Source organism: Sceloporus occidentalis, unplaced genomic scaffold (genome assembly GCF_023333645.1).
Source record: "Sceloporus occidentalis isolate IW3139 unplaced genomic scaffold, rSceOcc1.0.p SCAF_1, whole genome shotgun sequence".
In the NCBI taxonomy this organism is placed as follows: Eukaryota; Metazoa; Chordata; class Lepidosauria; order Squamata; family Phrynosomatidae; genus Sceloporus; species Sceloporus occidentalis.
This window is the reverse complement of record NW_028316981.1, coordinates 148,356,063-148,382,122: the sequence shown is the minus strand read 5'-3', so window position 1 is coordinate 148,382,122 and position 26,060 is coordinate 148,356,063. Positions and strand designations below refer to the sequence as shown.

General features: G+C 38.7%; 1 protein-coding gene across 11 annotated transcripts in view; it reads left to right on the top strand.

The window, feature by feature from the left end:
* Positions 1-26,060, top strand: part of CEP112 (centrosomal protein 112) — a 402,980-nt gene that overhangs the window by 174,740 nt on the left and 202,180 nt on the right. For 10 of the 11 annotated variants that reach the window (XM_089540765.1, XM_089540791.1, XM_089540799.1 and 7 more), the window contains 2 exons: positions 8,194-8,301; positions 22,904-23,086. In XM_089540765.1, coding sequence (XP_089396891.1) covers positions 8,194-8,301; positions 22,904-23,086 — 291 coding nt within the window. The remainder of the gene's footprint in view (positions 1-8,193; positions 8,302-22,903; positions 23,087-26,060) is intronic. The other variant, XM_089540808.1, reaches the window with a different exon arrangement.

Genomic DNA, 26,060 nt, shown 5'->3' with positions numbered 1-26,060 from the left:
ACAAGATGAGAATCCTCCAGTCAAAGCATTCATGTCAATAGCATTACGAAACCAAGACGCAAAATTATTCATGTCTATTATGTCAAGCAGACTAAAGGAATTTATCCTGGAATGTCTCCAACCGGATACAGTAGGCTTTATGCCAGGTAGGAGAATGTTGAATTTGATCCGTAGAGTTCTTAATCTGATTCATCACTCATCCCAAACAAAAGCTCCTTTGGCACTTTTCTCACTGGATACGTTAAAGGCGTTTGACAGGGTTGAATGACATTTCCTATTCAACTCACTAAAGGAAATGAATTTTGGAAATAGATTTATATCTATCATAGGAGGGGATACAGACAGTCAAATGTGGTCCCTTAGAGCCGCCCCTTTAAGGCTGGATTGGGACCAGGGTAAACAAATGCATGGCTCCAATACAGCCAGATTCCATCCCAAAAAGGAGCAGATAAGATCCACTCCTTTTTGGAGTGGTAAAAGCTGCCCCTTCTCCCAAAGAGCCAGCTTTTCTTTTCAGAAAGCAAATTCTGGGGAAAGTAGTGTCTAAGTGCAATGCCCCCAAGCAGGAGAGAAACCAGGTGATCTGTAATCACTGATCCAGCTACTCTCCTGCTTAGGGGTGTGGGGCATGTAAATGCCACACCCCCAAGCCAGCCCAAAGCAGGGCTATAGGGGCTGTTTGTTCTAGCCCTTAGAACAGTGATGGCGAACCTTTTTGAGGCCGCATGTCACAACTGTTTTTTATGGTACCGGGCTCTACCTGGTGCCGGGGGTGGGGCTTTTGGCCTCTGGGGGTGTGGTTTCCATCCTTTGGGGGAGGGGTTTCTGCCCTCCAGGGGGTGGGGCCTCCGCCCCCGTTTTCCTGGCCTCTAGCTATCCCTTTGGGACACTCAGAGGCTGGCAAACAGGCTTTGGAGGACAGCAGTTAGAGGCAGGAGCCTCTGGTTGCCACCCTCTGGAGTTTGCCAGACGCTGTTCCGCCCCCATGCCGTTGCAGAGCCATAGCTGTCTCTCCGGAGACAGCTATGGCTCTGAAAGGGCCCGTGGGGGGGGCAGAGAAGGCAGCATGTGGTCGCTCCTCCTCCCCCCGCCCTTTTCCCATCTTCATCTCTTACGGATAGGCAGCTGAAGGCCGGAAGAGGGCTAGGAGGAGGAGCCAGAGATGTGCGGCTCTGGTTCCTTCTCACCAGTGCCATTTTCTGGCTTCCAGAAAAAGGCATGGAGGAGGAGGAATGGGCACATGGAAACACTTGAACCTCTCCATCCTTGGGAGGATTGCCATTGTAAAGATGTTTCTTGTCCCACACTTATTTTTTCTATTCCAGTCTATCCCTATTTGTCACACTCCCCTCAAGTTCAAATTCTGGCAAAAGATGATTAATGACTAAATATTCAACAGAAAAAGACCCAACTTCCCCAAGTCTGTTAGATACACTAACACCAGGGAAGGAGGGTTGGTGCTGAAGTAGATGAATTAGCTCATTTCAAATGTTGGAAGGAGTGTGGCCTATACAGAATTATGGATTTATTTGAACATGGAAAGCTCAAAATGACAGCTAATTTGGTCAGTGTCTTGGGAAACACCAAACCATTCTGGTTCCAAAAACTGCAAGTGGTCTCATTTGCAAAAAGCAAGTTAATAACGGATGATTGCCCCAGTCCCTTGACCTTTTCCAAACACATTTGTATAGTAAAAGGACATTATAATGGGGGAGCCATTGTATATAAAAAATAAAATGAAATCCACCTATAGCAACAGTCTCAAACTGCCAGGATAATTTGGCAATCATAGTTATCTCTGAAATCACCTGGTTATGCATATGGCCTCCCCACCCCCATATAAATCATGGTCAGCACTGATGAGGGAGGGAACCTTAAGGGCCATACACAGATGTTATTTAACACCCATAAGATTTCAAAAATGGCAAAAGATGCCTCTCCAAAATGCTGGAGAGGCTGTAAGACTCTTGGTTCCTATTTATATATGTGGTTGGATTGTCCCAAGATTAGAGCTTTCTGGAATGCTGTTTTAACCAAAGTTTCTGATATTGTGAAACAACCTGTACGATTTTGCCCAGATCTTCTAATGCTATCGATTTACAGCAAGGACAATAGCCACATGAAAAATCAAAAACTTGTCACATTCCTCATCTTAGGGACCAAAGCTAAAATGTTGAAAAACAGGAGATGTACAACTGAGAAACTGATGAAAGAGGATTTGGGACACATGGTTGTCAGTAAAACTCTCCTACACCTTCAGGTTTTGCAGTAGACAAAAGAAGGCACACACATTTTTTGAGGATTGGTCTGTTTTTATTCAATATGTTAATAACAACACGAACAATATTGGACCTCCAGTCCATCAGACTATCTTTTGGAGAGACACTCTGGTCTTGGTTCCACCAGCTACCATGGAGTGAGATGACACCCTGGACTTCGGGTGTTACAGGTATTCCAGGATAAATCATCTTCCTGTAAAAACCCCACGCCTCAAAGAATGTATTTTGTGTTGATTATATTAATTGTTTGCAAAGTTATTAATAAAATCTGTTAAAAATATCCAGTTCTCTGAACCTCTAATAGATACTGTATATACATGACTATAAGTTGAAAAATTTATGCCCCAAAATTGACCCTAAAATCCTGGGTCAACTTATATATAGGTCAGTACATTAATACTGGTTAGAAAGGTCCTGAAAGGAGCAACCCCATGATGCCCCACTCTTCCTGCCTCAAGGCAGGAGTGTGTGTGTGCGTCTGTGATTGTGAGAAAGCATTTTCCAGTCCAATTTGAAAGCCGCCTCTTCCTATCAAAGAAGCACTCCTTTTAGCTCCACTTCTTTCCCTTCCCAGTCTAATTTGAAAGCCTGCTCTTCTGATCAAAAAACACATTTCCTTTCTTCTTCAATTCGTTGTTAAAACCTCTCCTCCAGCCCCAGGGAAGTGATGTTTGGTGGTCCAGAGAGGTCTAGAGAAGGAGAAGGAAGGATAGAAGTGGTGTTTTTCCCTTTCCATCCTTCGTTATAGTTCCTTAAGTTTTACCCTCAATTTATACAGGGGTCATATCAAAATCTATTATTTTTACCCTGAAACCTTCCCTTGACATGTATAAGGTCGACCTGTACGCGAGTATGTATGAAAGATAGAATCTTTATTACAGTCATAGACCAGCACACTCTGAATCTCTGAACAGCAATCATTGAATAACAACAACAAGAAAAACTTCAACGGGAAATTGGAAAGCAAAACAACTGGCTTAGGATATATCCACAACCTCCAGCCTGTTGACAGTGGTTTGAACAGGGACATGGTTTCATGGCGTACTACTCATATCAACACTAGTTGGCATCCCAGCCACAAGTATGTTCTCTTTATTCTGTTACCTCACTTTTCTGGTCCTGAGCCCTTATCCAGCAAACCAAGAACTTTCTCCATTATTCATATATTTACTTACTCATCTGTGTCCTAACTACTCTTTATGACTGTCATTGAAACTAACCTTATCACTTCACCAGCCATACCCATGTCTTTTGCATTTCTGTTACTGTTCACACTCCCCACACACCCATTTATATAAATGTCTGTCTGTAGGAGCTTCACTCCATGCATCTGATAATTTGACTGAGTCTGTAAAAACCTAGTGTACAATCTTCTTTCTTTCAGTCTGAAAGAAGCTACAGGATTCCTTTTTTTGCTGATACAGACTAACATGGCTTTGTCTTTGATTACATTTTTAATAGACTATAGTAAAATGTCAAAATGTAAAGAGATTTACACAGTTAAGCAAAGACAAAATTAAAGGTATTATAAAATTATCCTTGTTCTTAACTTTCTCCCAATGATGCAAAGGAGAGCTGACAACAATTACTTTGATTAACAGACTTTCTTTTTTTGAAATATTTCTTGCAATTATATGACATCCTTTATTTTTCTAGACCAATTTTCTTGCCAGCTGTCCTCATAGATGTCTATTTGTACATGTGTATCAAGTTTCAAACAAAGGAGCTCCTCCATCTTTTTATTTAACTCACCTGTGTAATCTGAACAATTTTGTTTACAGTTTTCCCAGTATATTTGGTCCGAGAGCTTCTGTAGTCATGTATGTCACCAGTAACTGCTATTCTAAAACGTATATGCATCTTCTATATTCTAGTCCAAGTCATCATCTAAACAAAATTTAACTCCTAAAAGTTAGTTTAGGTTAGCCTTTGCATGTAGCAGAACAAAAACATACCTTGAGCAATAGGAATTTTGCCAGATAACCGTGTGTGTGTGTGTGTGTGTGTGTTTTACCACACTGATCTAGAGATTTCATCTAATATATCTTTTTAAAAAAGAAAGACATCTACTTTTCATTATTGTTTTGCTACCATTTGCAGAAAGTACAAGAAATAAGCCTTCTATTCAAGGCATTATGGTCAGGTCAATAGTTGGTAAAATGTTTGCTGATGATATTGTTCTCTTTGTTTCTCAGCATCAAGAAGATGGCAAAATACAGTGCTATATGCGGGTGCCCTGTATGCGGCTTCCTGTTTATGCGAAAGCTGCGCAATGGGAGAATGAATGGTGCACGCACCCGTGGCGCACACGCTCTCCCACACCGCGAGCACGAGCCCCATTCAATTGAATGGGACTTGAGCATGCATGTTTTTCAGCTTATGCAGGGTGGGGGTGGGGTCCGGAACGGCTCCCCCGTGTAAGCCAAGGGACCACTGTAATAATGAAATAGCTAAACCAATATGGCAAGATTACCAATAATAATAATAATAATAATAATAACTCTGAAGCACTATGTTTGCATCTTTCAGTTGCTATTTGTGCTTCCTTGTATGTATGCTGAAACTTTGAACTACTTAGTAATCTTTGAAGTACCTAGAAATTAATCCTAAAAATCTTTTAAAATTTGGGGGGTGGGGGAATAACCTTCTATAATAAAATTCTAAGGTATGCTATATTGGATCTACAAAATTGGAGAAGATTATCATGATCCTGTCGGCAATGTATAGCTGTTGCCCAAACCTAATCCCCCCCCCCCCAAGTTTTGCCAGTATCATTAACTGGGATTTAAAATCATGGCAACCAGTGTTGAATCAATTTATATTTAAGAGTAAAAAAACTGGAATAGCTAAAAATCTCATAATCATATTTTAGAGGAAGGGCTGGGAGTTCCAGACATCCAAAAATACTATTATTCTTTCCAATCAAAACAGTTACTCTCCCCTCTAAGGGAGGTGGCCAGTAGGCCATGGGCTGATATTCAGTTAAAAATGATCCTCATGTAAAAGCTATATTTTAAGAAGGAAGTGTCCCAATGAGATAATTTATCAGGATAACACCTTATACAGAACTACTGAGATTGCAAAAATATCTGGCTTGTCAGATCTCTCCATTAATTCCTTTGATGATTCACCCTCTTTTCTGTCAGGAAGACAGAGATACTTTATTTGCCATTTGGGAAATTTATACAGATAAATGGATTCCCCCCCCCCCCCAAAAGGTAAATGTCGAATTAGCAAACAAATTCAAAAAAAGTTATCAGACAGAACATGCTCATGGTTTTTAGTACATCAAGTACTCCACATCGTGGGACATGAGGTTGGCCAACAAGGAACATTCTACACTTGAGAACACAAAATTGTGATACCACACAAATTCCAAAGTCTAGGTATCCATAATTTATTGACAGCTAATTTCCAGAATAGTTATACAAAGGGTTGTGGGAATATGACTTAAATATCTCAATTGCAGACCATGATTGGTCAATATTATAGAAATCTTCCATAAAGAAGTCAATTTCACCAAAAAAATAAGGAAACTTCTCAGAAAAACTTTATATAGGTGGCATTTTGCCTCAGTGAGACTGGCTCACATCACAGCAAGTAATTCAAGATCATGTTGGTATGAATGCAAAGCTATTGGTACTTACTGGTGCATGTGGTGGGACTGTCCAAAGTTTAGAGATTTGGGAGGAAAAGCGTCAGTAGAAATTTGCACAGTTAACAAACAAACAGATCTGGTAATTTTGGTGGGTTTTTCGGGTTATGTGGTCATGTTCTAGAAGAGTTTATTTCTGATGTTTATCCATCATCTGTGGCTGACATCTTCAGAGAAACAGATCTTGCACTTCTAAATACGCTGGAAGCCGTGCCAGGAAAAAGCCTTGCATGCCCCAGAAGAAGTAATGGGATGCATGACCATGGGATGCGCAGGGCAACACAAGTCCCATTACTTCCAATGGGGCTTGAGCTTACGTGTTTTTTCTTTTACGTGGGGGTGGTGGTCTGGAATGGATCCCCCATGTAAACAAAGGGTGCATTGTATATTTCAAGGACCTAAGTTAGATATATCCAATAAACATCTCATCACTTTTCTTCTGCTTGCCGCCAGAAAAGAAATAACTAAACATTCGAAAATGGCCACTTCATTGTCTGTGAATCAGTGATACCATTGTGTTTAGAATTTAGCTCTTTCAGAAAAACTGACGCAGCAGGTATCACATACAGAACTCAGAATTACTCAAAATCAGATACATTGTCGGAAACTGGTACACTTTTATTTGTTTTGAAAAATCATGACAAAGAAGACTTTCATTGTCCCCCTGCTTCAGAGGGTCAGATTTTGAGAGATTCATCCCATACTTTTCAACACCTTTTTAAAGTGGTAATGGTGTGTTTTTGTTGTTTATTTTTACAGTTCATTTTTGTAGTTAGATTTTTAATAAAAAAATTTTTTAAAGGAAAGGACATGATAATGATAGTGCAAGTAAAACCCAAAATAGAATGTTGTATTGCTCCTGTTTATGGTTCCAGATATGGTTCCCATTTCATTCATTTATATTTGTACAGTCAAATGCATTTGCAATACTTTGCATAATTCTATAAGTTTTAAACTTTAGACATTGAAATCATTGTTACAACAAGGGACATTTCAAATATATGTTTTATGAGAGATAGAAGAATGGAAATTGAACATAGTCCAGTCAGAGTTCAGCAATTAAAATTCCATTGGTATGGATTTAGAATATGCCTTCTTCAGAAGGAAGACTTTAGTTTTTTGAATATGTCTGAAAACTGTACATTCAGAGATCCCTACCCCAAAACTAGAACTCCCCTCAACACTCTATGTAGCATTTTGAGAGAGCTAGAAATCTGCCATGGTAAAGAGAGGACATGAGTTTAAATCTGAATTCATTCCATTGTTCTTCATTTAACTACAGCAACAGAGAGTCTTTTAGCAATTTATGACTCAGTACACATCTTGGTTTAAGCTTTCTTGAAACAGAGCCCATTTCATGGGATGCAAAATTGGAGAGCATTCAGTACTGGTTTATGTCTTCTACTGAAATCAGTGGACTTTAAAAAAAAGTATTGTCTTGATGGTGCTGGTGATGTGTACTTAGGGGCTGTGCACACTGGCCATAAAGGCTGATCTGGGGGGCGGAGTCAGGGCACGGTGTCCACATGATGCACACCTCAACTCCACCCTCAAGGTGGCATGATGCCGCGCAACACTCCATACAGCGCTCATTCGATGCTGCATCCACACAATGCAGCACCAAATAAGCTCTTTTTTGCACCCTGGAAAGGCCAGATTGGGCTGCAGTGTGTGGTTGCTGCGGCCCTGATCTGGCACAGCTGGAGGCAGCTGCAGGCCGCCCCTTAAGGGCGGTCTGCACAGCCTCTAAATTTTATAGATGTGGTATTCTTGACTTAGTTTTTACAACAGTCACTAAGTCTGCAAAATAATTTTTATCCATTTGATGGCAAGCCAACTATTATCAGCAATGTCTGTTTTGAAACAATGAGTTTAATGTATTAGTGGTTCTCAGTTGGTGGGGCAGGACCCCCAGGAGGGTTGTGAGAGTTGCTCAAGGGGGTGGGGGGGAGGTCATGAGACAGGAGGTTCTGGTCCCTCTTTCTCCTCTTCCCAAACCTTTTCTGTCCTCGAAAGGAAGAGAAAAGAAAGGAGGATGCTTAGAGTCTCTGCCTCAAGGAGGAGGAGAGCAATTTCTTTATAAAATGTTAAAATATGAATATACATGAATGTCTGAGCAAATTACAAACACTATAAACAACCATGTTTTAATTCATATACTATGTCGAGTTGGGGGGGGATCTGCATATAGAAGTAAAATGGGTCTTAAGGCTAAAAAGTTGGAGAATCACTGTATTAAATGCTATCTTTACTTTCTAGATGGAAAGGGTGGAAGCAGATCTAAGCAGGTCAAAATCTCTCCGTGAAAAGCAGTCAAAAGAATTCTCCTGGCAGTTGGAGGAACTCAAGCAAAGATATGAACAACAGGTTGTTGTTTTTTCTAATTAAGAAAAATTACCCAATTTTCTAATTAAGAAAAATTACACTTACCTTTTGGTACAGTGCCAAAGTTGCTTATTTTGTCCTACTATTTTTCCTCTATTGTCAGTATAATCAGAAATGGTTAACATCTGTTTCAAAAGTAGTTCATTATCACAAAATTTATATTTTTCTTCCTATAAAGTGTCCTTTTTGCAGATTTGCCTAGTTATTTCCTGCCTCTCTGGATTGTCCATGTTATATCTTTCTGCAAGTGGAAATGAAGTAATGTCCTCTGTTATATCGAATATGATTCATGTTACCATTCTTCAGATTTCTTCCTCTGGATGGATAAGACAAAACCAAGCTCTAATCTTCCCCCTTCTCACGAACCTTGTGTTTCTGTTGCATTCTGCCTTTAATGCTGGTGGTGGTGGTTGTGGTGGTAGGGATTAGAATAAAAAACTATGTGAGGAGGGTGTTACACAGTAGTCTTAATAGAGCAAAGGAGGGGGGGGGGTTGATCCTCAATTTTAATCTACTGTATATACTCATGTTTATGTCTAGAAATTTCGGTTTAAAAATTGAACAAAAGACCCTGAGTCAATGTATCTATGGGCCAATGTAAGTACTGTACTTTATAAAACCATTCCCCTGGCCCTGGCAGGACTGAACCCCTTCTACTCTCTCATCCATCCAGCCTTTAGTATGAGCACAAATAGTTATGCCTGCTAGAATTTTGTAAATTCTTTGGTATTTTTTTCCTTTGCTTCGTCCATTACATCCTTCATTACATGCCCTAAGTTATACCCTCAATTATCCACTGGTCATATCAAAATACATTTTTTTTGCCCACAAACCTGCTCTTGACTTATACCGTATACACTCGACTATAAGTTGACCTCATGTATAAGTCAAGGGCAGGTTTTGGGGGCAAAATTATGGATTTTGATATGACCCGTGGATAGGGCGAGGGTAAAACTTAGGGACATGCAACAAAGGATCTAAATGATGAAGCAAAGGAAAACAATGCCAAAGAACCTACAAAATTCTGGCAGGTATAATGGTTTTGGCTCACACTAAAGGATGGATGGAAGAGAAAGCAGAGAGAGGTCTGCACTCTTGCCTTTCACCAGGAATGGTTCTCTTTTTAATAAAGTATAGTTGACCTGTGGATAAGTCGGCCTAGGTTTTTGGAGTCAATTTTTTGACTAAAATTTCTAGACTTATACATGAGTATATACAGTATATGAAGTTTACTTATAGTCAAAGATATATGCTACCTTAAATCTTGACTCACATGTATGTGGCTGAGTTGACTGCTATGATTACATGTTCTGCCTTTAAAAGCAGCATGAATTTACTTAGAAGTTTCTGATACAGTGTCATCTAGCAGATGCTAAAAGTTTTCCACATGCAAGATTTGATATTTCATAGATACTTGTGTCCTGTATTAGCCTATTTCATGAAGTTTCATTTGTTTGTCCCCATAGTGCAGTGATGGTGAACCTTTTAGAAGCCAAGTGCCCAACCTGCAACCCAAAACCCACTTATTTATTGCAAAGTGCCATGTCCCTCTGGCTTTCTAGTAACGAACTCTGGCAAACTCTGTGCTGGGGTGACGGCACATGTGCCCACAGAGAGGGCTCTGAGTGCCACCTCTGGCACGCGTGCCATGGGTTCGCCATCACTGCCATAGTGTGTCAACATGGGGAATTAGTTTTCCTTGTTCAGTCTTTTAGAAGTCACTTAAGTAACTAAGGTCAAGACCAGTGTGTCATAGTAGTTAGAGTGTTGGACTAGGACTCTGGAGACCAGGGTTTGAATCCTTACTCAGCCATCAAAACCCATTAAGTGACCTTGGGCAAGTCGCACTCTCTCATCCTCAAAGGAAGACAGTGGCAAAAACACCTCTGAACAAATCTTGCCAAGAAAATCCCAGGATAGGTTTATCTTAGGGTTGTCTGAAGTCAGAAATGATTTGAAGGAATGCAGCAGCAGCAGCAACAAGAACAAGAATTTTAGGCAAATGGTATAGACATAAGGTAGCTGGCTGGAAGATATGTCTCCTGAGGCCCTTATTATGAAACTGGATGCAGTTTTTTAGACATATATGAAAGATGCTTTCTCATTAATATCAAGCAAAACTGTGTGAATAGTGTTAATTTCATCATTTTCAGTAAGAAGAACTTTGGTCAGTTTGTTTTCCCATTCGCTCTTTCTTTCACTATAACATAGCCATAAAAACTAAGGGTATACCACAGATCAACCTGCAAGAATATTTCCAACCATTTCAAATGTATTCTTTTTTTATCTTTTTTTAAAACTGTTTGCAAGTATCTTTTCTCCGACATTTACTCATATTTCTTGTTTTTAAGTGCTGGGCTAATAGTTCCTCCTCTTCCTTTTGTGCTTTCTGTTATGGTAGCAGACTGCAAGACAACTACAGTGCAGTCTGTTACTGAATATAATTTTTTCTAACCTCTGCAGTCCTGCACATGGACTCTTAATATTCTCTTTATTAATCCTAATTTCCCCCTTTGTTACTTCTTTGTACTGTATTTCAAAGATTGTCATACCCTATAGGCAAATGTGTACAATGCAAATTGTAATAAAGTGAGATGTTATAATTGAGCCCTAAGACACAATAAGTCATATATTTCTTTGCATTATATATAAAAGATGCCCCACATTGTATACTAACATTACTGTGCTAAAGTCTGCACTGTGGAATATACAGTCTGTAATGTTTGAATGCTATTATGGAATGGGATTATTTATATGTTATAAAGAAAGTAAAACAGACATGTATGAATACTTGGCACAGAATAATAATAATAAAGAATAATAAGTGAAAGTTTTTTCAACAAGCTAAATGTTACCCAAATTTTATCCTGCATTATACATTTTGCATAACAAGTTATTACTGGGGTGGCTTTTGCAGGCTTTTCTCTTACATAATTTTCTTTAGCTACAGCTGGCTTCAGTAGACACTATAAAATTATGTCATATGCATCTTGTGTCATATGTCAGAAAATTTATCTCTGTAATGATGTAATGAGGCTTCTCATTGCAAGAAATCAGTATAGATAAAGCACATTTACCTTAAAGCTTCATATTAAATATTTTTCTACATTGAAAAAATCACACTCCCTTCTAACTCGGTAATACTTCTGTCTCTCAAAACAATTAAAAGAGAGTTTTTTTGTGGGTTTTTCGGGCTATGTGGCCATGTTCTAGAAGAGTTTCTTCCTATTGATTGGTGATATGTAAGCAGTTTATGGTTTCCCCATCTTTCTGAAATGTATCACGCCTCCTGGCTGTGTCAAAAAGAAAGAATTGAGTTGGCAGAGATAGGCTTGCCTCCTGATTTCAAATCAAGAGAAGTAATCTGTTGTTGAATATCACCAAGATCCACAAGTTCAGCATTCTGTTTTGAACATCAGCCCACTAGATGCCTCTGGAAGGTTAGAGAAGGGCAAACATATAATGTCCTCAAGTATGCCAAGAGATCTGTATCCTGGTGAATAACTATCAATTCTTCATGTATTTGTTTAATTCTTTTAATAAGTTATTTAAGGGGTGATTTAATAAGTTATTTATAGTTATACATGCCAAATGCGGTTTCACACTGCTTTAGATGATGCATGCCATCCAAAGCAGGTGGAAACCTGATTGAAGCCACGTTCTACAGCTAAAACCCGAAGCAAAAAGAACCCAGAATATTCCGAAACAGAAAACAGAAACAGAAAATATGCATCTAGGACCCTGTATATAAACACCCTGATGCCAGGGCACTTCTAAAGGAGTAATCTATCGTAACCCTAACCTTAAAGCTGCATATAAATGCACCACTGCAGACGTGCATCTAAATAGGACAGAGCCACTGTACCAAGTGGTTGGGGCAGCAATGTAAACACCCTGATACCAGAGCACTTCTAAAGGAGTGATCTATCCTATTGGAGAGCATGACACCTCCAATGGATGTAATTACAATGTACACAAACCAGACAGTCCAAGAGGGGGCAAGAGGTGAAGAGGCTGAAAGTGGCAAGGAGGGGAGGCCCATGATTGTGTTTTGCCAGTATTTCACTGGGCACACGGATGCTCCAATGCCCTGTACCAGTGCAGGATCACAGGTATGTCTGTATGGCTGATCTAAGGAGTGGCCATCCAGTGGGATGGCATCTAGGCAGCAGGCAGACGCTGGTGGTGTGTTTGTACAACAGCATGCATGCATGGTTGGGAGGTGACAAAACAAAATTACCCTATTTACATATGTCATAGGCAGGTTTATTTTATCTATTTTAATTGTATGTACAGCGCTGTGTAAATTTACAGCACATTATAAATAAAGCTTGATGATGATGATGATGATGATGATGATGATGATGATGATGATGATACAGCTTGACCTTGTGTGGTTGGGCCATGCATATTCAGGCTGACTTGGAAGCGTCTGGTATGGACAGTGAGGTTTCAAACCTCTTTCAGAAAAAGTAGGTTCCAGAAGCTTTATCCTGCCCATCTGTTAGTATGCATTAGCGTTTTGTGACAGAAATTCTAATTGAGTGGAACAATAATTAACTTTAATCGCAAGTGGAAAACATGCTTGCTAATCACCAGTGTTTAATTTTCGCAATTAAAAATTATTTGGTCTGTATCATTTTAAAACAGATCTATGCATTTGTTCATTAGGTGAACTCTGTTTATGTTTCCCACATATTCCACTGCATCTAATGCTAGATACGGTGATTAGCATTCCAAAAGGAAGGTATAGTAGGAGAAGGGGCACAGTTCCACGAACCTCTTTTGTTTCAATCTACCATTTCCTACCACATACTGTCCACTGCATTGTGAGGGCCCCAAGATGGATTTGGATTCTTTAATCACTAGTGGAAAGCATGCTTACACTAATTCTCCCAATTAAATTTTATTTGGTGTGTATCAGTTTAAAACAGATCTGTGCATTTGTTCATTAGAGTGCATCCTATTTATTGAATATAAAAGCATCTCCCTGGTTGGTGCCAACTCCTCATCTCTCTTTTTCATTTATCTCCTTCAGATTTGTCATTTTCTTTTGATGTATTCAGGAAGGGAACTTTTATTGATTTTCTGTGTTTGTGTGTGTGTTTTAACTTAGTTTAGTTGGGCTTTCAAATCTACCAGCTGTAAGCAGAACAAAGTATATTTTTAAAAGAACAAGAGTTCCTATCTGCCAGGAGCAGCTGCCTTAGATACTTCAAAGGTTTTGGACACCACAGAGAAGGCAGCAGTCTTTCCTGTCTTTGAAATAGTTTCATTGTTTAGGTCAGGCTTAATTGACCTCTAGCACACAAAAATGGTTTTGTAAGGTAGTATTAATATTAGTAACAACAGCAGCAGCAGCAAGTGTGTATGTTGTTTGAATGCAACATTACACTTAATTTGCTCTATGGATGATAATGAAAGTTCGTTCTTTAGGAACTACATGAAAGTTTGTGTGCTCAGTATTTTGAATCATCAAGCCCCACCTGAGCAGTTTTGCAGAAACCTTAAAAGCTTCTCATATGCAGCAACATTTCTAGTGTCTAATTTGATTCTCTTCAGTATTATTGCTGTAATTGCTGCTGTATATAGTCCCAGGTTTTTTTCTCCTACAGACTGGCATTTCTCACTACAGTAGGCCTTTTGCATCTGCTGGGGTTTGGTTCCAGGACTTCCCATAGATACCAAAATCTATGGAGGCTCAAATCCCATTATATGCAGAGGCATAGTAAAATGATGTCCCTTATATAAAATAGCAAAATCAAGATTTTCTATTTGAAATGTATATATTTTTGGAATGTTTTCAATAGTGAGATCCGTGGATAAATAATCCGTGGATATAGGGGGCAATCTGTACATACAGAACCATTCCTTTAAACTGAGTACATTTTTCAGTATGAGCAGATATCTGAATGAGGCCTATTGATGCCTCAGCACAACGTAAGCATTTGGCTGGTGCACTGAAGTTTCTCTCATTTCCTTTCCAATATTTGGTGTTATTGTAAAGTCGAAGGCTTTCATGGCCGGCATCCATAGTTTTTTGTGGGTTTTTCGGGCTATGTGGCCATGTTCCAGAAAAGTTTCTTCCTGACGTTTTGCCAGCATCTGCCAACCACAGATGCTGGTGAAACGTCAGGAAGAAACTTTTCTGGAATGTGGCCACATAGCCTGAAAAACCCACAAAAAACTATTTGGTGTTATTGTTTATGTACTTTCTGTTAATATTATTTGTTTTTATATATGTTTGTAATACATGCTCCCCCCCCCCCCTTTTCATACTTTAAGGGATATGTTCATGTTTTATGTTTACTGACATAACTTTGACCTCCATCCCTTGAAAGAATGTGGAATAAAAGTCACCTTATAAAAATAAATAACTTGATATAGATCAAACTGTAGGAAGTCAGTTTCTATCAAAAAGTACTTTGTAGAACAGTTAAAGTCATGCAGCAGTACAAACCATATTCTTGTCACAATTTCTAGTGTGGCTTTTTCCAAGGTGTTTCCAAACTGCCTTGCCATGCAGTGATATAACTGCAGAATCTTTGCAGTTATTTTTGAGAGTAACATCCACCCATATCTTCTTTGTCACCCTGTGATCATTTTTTTCCACATGAGGCCTACTTTTAAAACACCTTTATGTACACCCTGCATTTCTGTTAATATTATTTGTTTTTACATATGTTTATAGTACATGCTTCCCCCCCCATCATACTTTAAGGGATATGTTTATGTTTTATGTTTACTGACATAACTTTCACCTCCATCCCTTGAAAGAATGTGGGATAAAAATCACATTTTAAAATATATAACTTGGTATAGATCAAACTGTAGGAAGCCAATTTCCTATCAAAAAGTACTTTGTAAAATAGCTAAAGTGGTGCAGCAGTAGAAACCATATTATTGTCATAATTTCTAGTGTGGCTTTTCCCTAGCTGTTTCCAAACTGCCATGCCATGCAGTGATATAACTGCAGAATCTTCACAGTTATTTTTGAGAGTAACATCCACCCATATCTTGTCACCCTGTAATCTTTTTTTCCCCACATGAGGCTTACTTTTAAAACACCAATGCTCATATTCAGGAGTGCCTGTTATCAGCTCCGGCTGATATGTCAGCTGCGCCCAAAGTCAGGAATTTTTCCTGGAAGTCAGGGAACCTGTAGTACACGCGCTGGTAACCTCACGTCTGGATTTCTGTAATGCACTCTACATGGGGCTACCCTTGTGCTTGGTCTGGAAACTTCAACTGGTACAGAATATGGCAGCCAGACTGGTCTCGGATACCTCTAGAAGAGACCATATCACACCAATTTTAAGATCTCTTCACTGGCTGCCCATCAGTTTCCAGTCCCAGTATTTACAAGGTCTTGGTTATTACCTTGGTTATTACCCAGTACAAGGTGTTGGTTATTACCTTTAAAGCCCTAAATGGCCTGGGTCCAAAATATCTCCAGGACCGCCTCCTTTCATATAATCCATCCCGCACACTTATGTCCTCTGGGAGAAATCTGCTACAACAAATAAAAACCAGGTTATCTACAACTGCCCAGAGGACTTTTTTGGCTATCGCTTCCAAACTATGGAATGGCCTGCCGGATGGGATCCGTCATATAACCACCTTAGACAGCTTTTTAAAAAGCTGTTAAGACGGATCTCTTCTGGCAGGACTTTCCTGAATAGACGCCCCACCACCAAAGAGAGGAAGCAATGGATCGATCCTGTTTGCTGTTTGCTTGTCTATTGTTGTTTGTTTTTATCTATCGTTTAAATTGTTATTTATCTTTTAACATGTTTTAAAGTGTAAAATATTTAATTTTATTTTAAGGGAGGGAGGATTGGTGGTATGATTTGTATAATTTTTAATGCTGTAAGCTGCCCTGATTGCCTGAGTGCAGATGGGGTGGGATATAAATAAATATCATCATCATCATCATCATCTCTTTTTCTAATCTGTTGGCTTTCCTGGTAGGCACATGACTGTAGTCTTGCAAAGGCCAAATGACACCATAGAAAAGGCTTGTGCAATATGTGACTGCCTTTCTAGGTGAGAATAAATATGCTCCTCATAATCATCCACCTGTCTCCCCATTCTCAGCATCATAGATACATGTTGGGAGCAGAACCACAGTTAAGTGCAAGCATAGTCTTTCTTCCTAATAGTTTCTCTTCTATCTCTCCAGAAAAACCTTGAATTTGAGATCAAAGATAGTCCTATCAAGAAATGAAGTTTGGTGTATAACATCTCCAAAGCAATCCAGCAAAATTAAACCCAAAAAAATCAGATAATTTAACAATGATTGATCAAGAAGAACACATAGAGTTCACAATATTATGAAAAAAAGATACAGTGCGCCTGCGTCATACGTGGACGCGTCATACATGGCTGCCAGCATATGCTGGAAGCCACGCTGGAAATAAGCCTTGTGCGCCCCGGAAGAAGTAATAGGGCGTGCACAAACCCCATTACTCCCAAGTGGATTAAATCAAAACTGGCCCATTGGAGGTCACTTCATTTCTCCCTTTTGGGCAATGTTACTTTAGTTAAATCATCCTGCCAAAACTATTGTTTCTTTTTTAAATGATTCCCTTCAGACCACCAAACTCATACTTTAAATGCTGGAACAAGTTAGTGGACTACCTAGTTTTTATTGGGAAATGCCCATGCTTCTCAAAAGCAGTCAAGCATTCTAAAACTGGATATGGAGGGTTGTCACTTTCGAAACTTGATCTTTACTTTGAAGCTTCTCAGTTAAGTCAGATCACCCAGTTGATTAGCAGAAATAGTCTGACCAATTGTGGACACACTGAAGTTAACACTGAATCCCCTGCTGCCTTTGATCAGTTTTTTTTCTGAATCTGTATATAAATTTACCAAAATTTGTAATAACCCTTTTTTGCTCATTGCCTTGGTTTTGTGGAAGAAATGGAGGAATCTCTTGGCTCCCTACCTTTCCGCTTTATGGTCTTTTCTTACTCATCCTCTTTTCCAGAGCCCAGAAAAATACGCAGTTTCGAGGCTGGGAGGTTTATGGCCTGTATACAGTTAGGGACCTGTTCCACAACGGGACGACTATCATAACGGAGCAACTAATCTGTGCTCTGAGCCCTGGTCATCAGTATTGGTATCAAATAATGCAGATACAATTATTCTTAAAGAAACTGCTTCAGATACAGGAATATCCTTGCCCACTTACTTTTTTTGAAAACATGTGCATCTCTCTTGGTTTATATTCTAAAGGCCAAATAACATGCATATATAATTGTCTGCTAGAAGAAACATTTGGGAACTCAACGCTTCATAAGGCAGCATGGGAAGCAGAACTTTCCCTTTCAATTGATAGTAACACCTGGGGAAATACATGGACTCATTTACCATTTAAAACTAGGTCCATTGCCATTAAAGAGAATACTATCAAGTTTCTCATCAATGGTACCTCACCCCAGTCAAACTGGCCCTTATGCCTACCAATGCTAATCCAAAATGCTGGAGGGGTTGTGAAGGTAGGGGAACCTTTGTACATATGTGGCTGGATTGTCTCTTAGTGCATGAGTACTGGACAGTTAGTTTACAACTGATCTCCAAGATCACTAAACAAAGTATACAATTATCCCCACTCCTGCTCCTGTTCTCCATTTTTATGAATGAAAATAAAGCCCTGCAGCATAAAGAACTTATTAGTTTGCCTCTGGCTGTTGCCAGGCTTGAGATAGCCAGGAACTGGAAAACTGGAAAGTTGAATATTGCAGGATGGTGGACTAGACTCTGGGATGTGTGGTTGTAACGGATATCCAAACCACAATCCTTTTCTATAATGGCAAGCGCCTGGGACTTTTGTTATGCCACCGCTGCCAACCAATTTATGTAACGAACCCCCTTTCTTAGATGGCAGGTTCGCTGTATTATCTAATATAGTAGTGTGGATATAATAGATATGACTGACAAGCCTTCAGGTAAACCAAAATATGAACTTTATTGAACAAAAGGTTTGAACATATATTCCTTGAACTAAGTGATATTATATAACTGTTAATTCAGGCACGTGTTACTTAGTTACATTCGTATTCTTTACTTTGCTACTGTTATTCCTCTTTCCCCAGATTCTCTTCAGCCACATCAGGACTTTCCTGTCCCCTTTTAGGCAATTCTTATTTCTAGCTCAGCCACCAAGGCTAACAATATCTTTTAAGATATAATGTAACCCCTCTTTTAGAGTCTGGCTACCCTGAGTCTCTTTTTTCTAGACTTCCCCAAAACTATTACGGTCCCTCTCTGGACCAAACAGTTCCCTATCTAACTATTCCCTCAGGAACGTCTGGAACTCAGTCCCCTCTTGGACTTGACTGTTCCCCTCAACATTCTAAACCCTAACTGACAACTGCCAAGCAGAATGTTCAAATTCCTCATCTAGCACCTGATTGGCTCAGGGCATCTGGCCTCTGATTGGCAGTCAGCTCGTTACAGTGGTTAATGGAGAAAATGGCAGATTATAACAACAGAGCGAGAGGTTTACACTCTGGATTGACCTTTCATAAGATTTGGCACCCATTTATTGAATACATCCAGCAAGATTTAGTCTCTAGACAGCCCCAATTTTAGCTAAATTTTTATGGAAAGATGTCTTTCAGGATCCCTGAACACACCTTTTATCTATAACTTTCAGGGCCTTACCTGGGTTATTGCCTGTATTTATTGTTGATTTGGTGTACAGTTTGCTGTCATGTTTTGTTTTAGAATGTGTTAATAAAATTTTAATTTTTTAAAAAAATGCCCAATTACTTCCAATGGGTCTCAAGCTTACACATTTTTTCTTTTACGTGGAGGTGTGTGTGTGGTCCAGAACAGTTCCTCCACGTAAGAGAAGAGCTGCCTGTATAAATTTAGTGTTCACCTTTTACTAACATTTTTTTTCAGAAAATGTACTTCGAGTTATACAGAAAGATAAGGAAGACAAAAAATTCAAAGGGATCAAATAGAAGAATAAATGTTTTTTTTAATTTAAATGTCTCAGGAACAGGTGGTTTTATTGCTGAATATTATAAAGTATTTGTATGTTTATTATCAGGCAGCTTACATAATCCATAAGTGTTATTTATGCCCACAGAAGATCCCATGAATCCTAAGAGGCTTCTATGAATGGACTGGGGAAATTAATTTACCCATGATTCCTTGTTCACTTTGTTCAGCCTGTGTCTTCAAGACATTTCTGACTTATGGTGACCCCTATCATGCGTTTTTCCTGGCAGTATTTGTCCATAGGAGGTTTGCCATTGCCCACCTCTGAGAATGAGAGCATGTGTCTTGCCCAAGGTCACCCAGTGGGTTTCATGGTTAAGCTGGGAATCGAACTCTGGTCTCCAGAGTAGTAGTCCAACATTCAACCACTACTCTATGTAGACTCTGTTATTCATGGGAGGGCTCAACTACAATAGTTCACCTGATTTTTTTGTGTGTTCTTGTGTGTGCCACAAGTTGGAAACAACTTGAAGGCAGACAGCAACAACAACAACATAGACTCTATCCTCTACACACCTGAGAGTAAGCCACACTGAACACATGGAGGTGGGCCTCTAGGTAGACATTGTGATTGCAAGTGTCTTCCTCAATTAAGGATGACTACATGATAATGGATGAGAGAAGTAGTATTACCCCTCCCCTGATTGTGTCCTGGTTCCTTCTACTTGCTGCATGCCTCATGTTAGGTAGAGATAAATGTTTTTGCATTTTCTTTTGAGATATTATTTATGTATTCCTATATCTTCTAACATTATCTTCAAAGTTTTTGCTATTAAAATAGTGAAAGGATGGGTGGAATAGTAAATCATGTTGGCACATTTGCATTCACTTTCAAGGGTCTCATATATATATTTTTGGTATGTCAATTGCGTTTTTAAAAATTGCTTTTTAAAGGTTTTAAAACTGTGTTTCTTCATACATGCTGGAATAGGTAGGGATAGAGGTAGGACCTCCTGTAGGTGTCAACTAGCAGCTTCCAAAAGTTTTATTTATTTCAAGGATTTACATACCACCATTCCCCCACAATGGGATTCAAAAGTTATGGTTAATAATATGTTTTAGTTTTCATACTCTGCTCATTCCTAATGCCTACCTTGAATAATTTCCTGTATATTTGTTGGGTTCAAGTTATTTCTGACTTACTGTGACCCTAAGTCTATAATGGGGATTTCTTGGCAAGATTTGTTCAGAAGAGGCTTGCCATCACTTTCCCCTGCATGTGACTCGCCCAGGGTCACCCAGTGGGTTTCATGGCTGAACTGGGAATCGAACCATGGTTTCCAGAGTCATAGTCCAACAGTCAAACACTACGCTATGCTGGCTCTCATATTTAAATGTACCACCACTGAATTTTATTTTGTTTGATTAAACATGAAGTGAAACAGATTGGTTATTTTAACAGAATAGAATTAGAAAACCATTGAAACAGAAGCACAATTGCTTCTTCTCAGACATTAGGGTCTCTAGGGATAGTGAAAAGGTTCAGCCTCCATACCAATGATATCGGTGACTGAAAAATACCATTCTATCATGCAGCTCAGTGCTGTCATTCATTGTTAAATAGGGACTGCTTAGGTTGTAGTTCATGTCTATGGTCAGAGCATGTAGATCTTTTCTGCTTTTCTGACTTTCTAGCTTCCCTTGGATTCCTTTAATATATTGGTTTTCTCTCTGCTGAGCATTTACTAAAATGGTTTTTTTCTGATCATTCTCTTCTTGTTTCAAGGAATCCAACCAGGCATACTTTAGATATTTCTGTGGTTCATACACTTTGAAATAACTATTTAGTGCAAGATTGACTAGCCAATCAAATAATCAGTTGGGCAGTTTAAAACTGTAGTATTAGTTAAGATATACTTTACAGGTGTGATATGTAAATTAAACATCAGTTTTATTATAATTATACAAAACATTTCATGACATTTTGGCTTGTCTTGATTTGTCGTGGTCTTTGGATTGATTTTACGTGACAGAGCATCATATTAAGAAAGCCTCCCTCCATGCAAGTGGCTTCAGGCCTAGGGACATTAGAGAGAGAAAAAATTCCAGTTAAGATGATTTCAACCACAACTTCCAGAATCCCCCAGCAAGTATGCCCACTGGCCAGGCTACCAATGGGTTTTGAGGGAATGGTAATAAAAAAAAAACCTTATCCAAGCTTTGATTTGAACTAATTCACAGTTGTGTGGCAAATCTTGATAACGAGTGCTTATTTTTGAGTAATAACAGCAGTGCTTTGTTCTATGAAATCATGCAAAAATGTGTTGCATAAAATGTTTCCTCTTGTGAGTCTGGGAATATTCCCTCCCCCTAATTGGATCTAGAATGATGGGGAGAAAAAACAACAACCCACTTTTAATTATAACATTCAGAATCTTTATGACAGCCAATTACAATGACAGATTTTAAAACTAAACAACAAAAGTCATGGCACAGCTGACAAGGACAGAGAATGGATGTGTTTAAAAAATGAATGCTATCACTTTAAGATAAGGTGCCTGCCCGCTTTCCTCACACAAACAGGATCGATTCTGAGCAGACTCCTACTGTTTGCTTTTTCTTTTTTGGAAGAAGAAGAAGAAGAGGAAAAGGGATTCTCACGCTGAATGTAACCAACATATTCTCGATAACAGCGGGGTTTTTTTTCTTCTCCTGAAATCCACCAAAACTGAAGAAAAATCCAAGTGACTGTTCTTAGCAGCTGTGTGGCCTGGAGTTCACTAGGAAAGCTGGCTTCCTGCAGTCCCCTATTCATCACCTGCTTCAAAGGCAGCCTAGCTGGCTATAGTTTGCAGGCCAGGTAGGGTGCCATTGTGCACAGCCTGGGAGGATTAGTATCAAAGCTGCGGCAACCAGGCCCTTGGTCTCAGGCTGCCATTCAGTGTAACGGGGAGAGGCTAAGACTGGCCAAGGTCATCGTATCCAGTGTGCTGTGGACTGGGAAAGGATCCTTCCTGAGAATAGAATGCTTCTTATGAAATCATGGCGCAAGCTTGCAGCACAGCAGGTGCCCTTCTGAAACACATACATCTGTTTATGTTGGTGGTACCGTGGCTGACAACAAAATAATAGAGGGTTGTGGGGTTTTTTTTAGATAATAATTTTTTCCCCTTTGGCGAAAAGAGTACAGATACAGTCGCGCAGACGGTCTTTCATTTTGGAGAAATGATGACAAAATATTTACCAGATTGAGCTGAAGCTTTTGTGTGTGTGCACGCGTGAAAAGCAGAAGAGACTGCGATTTAACCATTTTTAATCTGTATCACGGCTGGATACCAGCAGCAGGATGCAAAAATCCCCCCTCTCCCATGTTCTGACATTCGTACCAGTACAAATGTAAAATGGACGGGATTTGCCTAGTTGTCATGCATAACAAAATTATTCGGAAGAATTTTCTTTTTCCCCAAGACAAAGGTAATAAAAAAATGGTGAGGTAAGAATGACGTAAAAAATAAAGATAAAACCAACTTGATGAAATTGTGGGGGGAGAAAAATTAAGCTGTAAGATGAGTTGTCATGACGACAGGGATGTTCTGTTGATGAACTGTACTCTTCATTGTCCAATCAGATAGTAGAGCTGAAGCTGGAGCATGAACAGGAGAAGACGCACCTATTCCAACAGCATAACACAGAAAAGGATTGCCTGGTCCGAGACCATGAACGGGAAATTGAGAAACTAGAAAAACAGCTTCGGGCTGCCATGACAGAGTACGACAATAAAAGTCAAGAATGCAGGAAACGAGATGCGCAGGTAATAATCACTAACATTTCAAATGTCATAGGTTTCCTTTTTTTAAAATAATAGTATATCCTGTTTTTCGAATATAGTTGTTAATGCACGCTGTTTGATCATTTGCAAAACTGATGTATAAACACAATTTTGTTTTGTCTTTTCCCCCCTACCGCTCCCTCCCCATGCCACTGCTGAAAAAGGCTTTAACTGCAAAAAACCACAGGTAGCCAGATTAAGAATCCCATGGTGTGCAATAACTTGGCCTCTTATTTATAATCTTGTCTCATTTTCTTTCATGATGGATTTAAGGGTGGAAAAGGTATTTCTCCCTCCCCCTTTATCTACAATAACCCTCTTCTTCCCCCCTCTGGGTAAATCTGGGTAAATCTGTATTAAATATGAGTTATTCATATGGATTCTTTTTCGTTTCTACCTCTGCAGGTAGCCCACAAATTACTCGTACTTAAGTTTTCACATGATTTCTTAATGTTCCCGTTTTTTCTTTATGCATGTGGTTCACTGAATTTATTTGATGTGACGCGTTGAAATTTTTGTTGGTTTCCGTTCGATATGGATTTCAGCTTAGACATACATTTATGTGTTTGAATATGTAAAATTACGTCTGTGTGAACTGCACACATATGTGTGCATACACATACACACGTCTGTAAATATATGCGCACACCCCTCCCATCTTTATGGTCACTGTTGGAAACCATTTACTAGAATAACCCCCAGCTGTGGTAGCATTTGACTCTTCAAACATATGGATGAAATGTGCACTGTCAGCATGGAAAATTATCTTTATTAGTTAGGGTTTTTTTTTAATGATTAATCATGATGATGATTGCATTTATCATGCGGATATCTAGACATAGTTAATTATTCAAAATGTATGTGCTCTAAAGGCCTGAAGAAAAGACACTAAAAATTCTAAGAGTATACAGTAAAACAGGAAAATAATTATTTTATCAGTATACATTAGAATGGCTTGGATAATTTTGTACAAAACTGAGCATCTCTGTTTCTGTCATTTACCCGCCATGTATATTTTTTTCTAAGGATCCTTTTTCCATTCTTGGTGAAAGACTGAATATGTTGGCATCTCTTATTTTGTGTATGGTAGTAGATTATTACAGTAGTCTTCCATATCTAAGCAAAATATATGATTTATTTTATTGTTTTGTTTTATTCCAGTAACTTTAACAAAAAAATTAAGTAAATAAGTAGAAGAGATGCTGGTACATTTTAATTTGTTTTTTCCTGTTGATTTATTGGTTAAAGAAGGAAGGAATATATTTCATGCATACTTAATATAAAAAATGGATGCTTTTGGAAAGGATCACCTTCCTCATTCAGGTAGCATCCTACTGCTGCATATTCATTTTCATAGCTTTCTTTCACCTGCAGTACCCAAACTGAGATATTGATCAAATCCATTTGACTTTTTACTGGGGGATATATGGAACTAATTATGAGTATGGTATGCATACTCAATAATTAATATATATAAAGCATATGTCAAATCAACTCAATTTTTTTTGCCTTCTTTTATATATATGCTGATTATATATGTGCTGTAGATGCAGTGCTTGAAGCAGTCTCGCTGGAATCCATGGAATTCAAGAATGTAGCCTAGTTATTTGTAATTATTAGGAGTTAAATGTTTAATTACATATACATTCATTGCACTTCGTTGATTGTACAGATTATGAGTGATTTTGGAGTGGCCACTTGTTAGACTTTCTGGTCTTTGCTAGTTTGTTTGTATGAGCTTCCTACAATTCACAGCAGAGGTTGACATTTGTGGTATTTTGGAGTGTTATTCAATTAATATGTATGCTGAGGCCATTATTTTACCACAAATCAGCGCTTGAGGGCTGGATTGAATTGTATTGTTCAGCATGGTTTCTGTGTAATCCCACACATCTTTTGCTGCTACTATGTAGTAGTTCATAATTAATTGCAAAACATTTCAAAAATTGAATATGCTAATATGGAAAATACTATTAAAAATGACAATTTTTATATTTTTTCATTTTCATTTGAGCATTACTGTCACAGCAGTACAATTAAGAGAATCTGTCCTTATCTAGATTATTTGTTCTAAATGATGATATAGTAACTACTACCGTTCTAATAGTGTGTTGTGGGTGGGATCAAGAGTGCAAGTACATTGATTGGTTAAATGGTTATGATACTATTGTTAATGCCAATTCAGTGGGATCCCCCTAAGAAAAACGCTCTTTGTACAACAGCCCAAGACAGAAATTTATAGCACGGTGGTTGCAGGGATCAAAAACAACTGTTGAGAACCGGAAATCCTTGTATCTTAGTGATAAGCTGGGCGTGTAGAGTCACATTTCATTTAGCCAGTTTTCTTCCTGCATTTCAATAAATTGAAAAGGAATGGGCTGGATTCCCTATGATAAACTATGGGCATAATTCATAACAGTGAAAGTGGAGAGGTAGGATAGTAGATGACAAAATGTGAGGACACTGTTTCTATTGCTATTATATACAACGAACAGATCCTGGTTAAATATTTTGTTCTGCAATTTGATGACGGCATTGTATTTTTGTAAGGAATATGACTCTTAAACTGAAGGCCCTTGGTTAACAAATAAAATTAATAAAAATATTCTGGAAGTAGCTCCAGTTGGTTTTGCATGTAGCTTGATGGACTGTTTAAAACAGCTTGGGTAGTGACATTTTCAAAGCCTTATCAAAGTATGGCTGGCAGGTACCTGTAGGTATAAGATAAAAGAGTACATTCATTGTTAAATACAGTCATGTTTTTGTGTGAATCATGTTTGCAAAATACGGCTTCTCACAGTGATGTGATGGAAGCCATTTTGTATGACCAATTTTTTGGAATAATAATAATAATATAATTTATTGATAGCCCGCCTCTCCCCGAAGGATCGAGGCAGGTAACAATCAAAATCAAAATTTTATCAGTAGTTTATACAAAGTTTATTTGAAATATGAA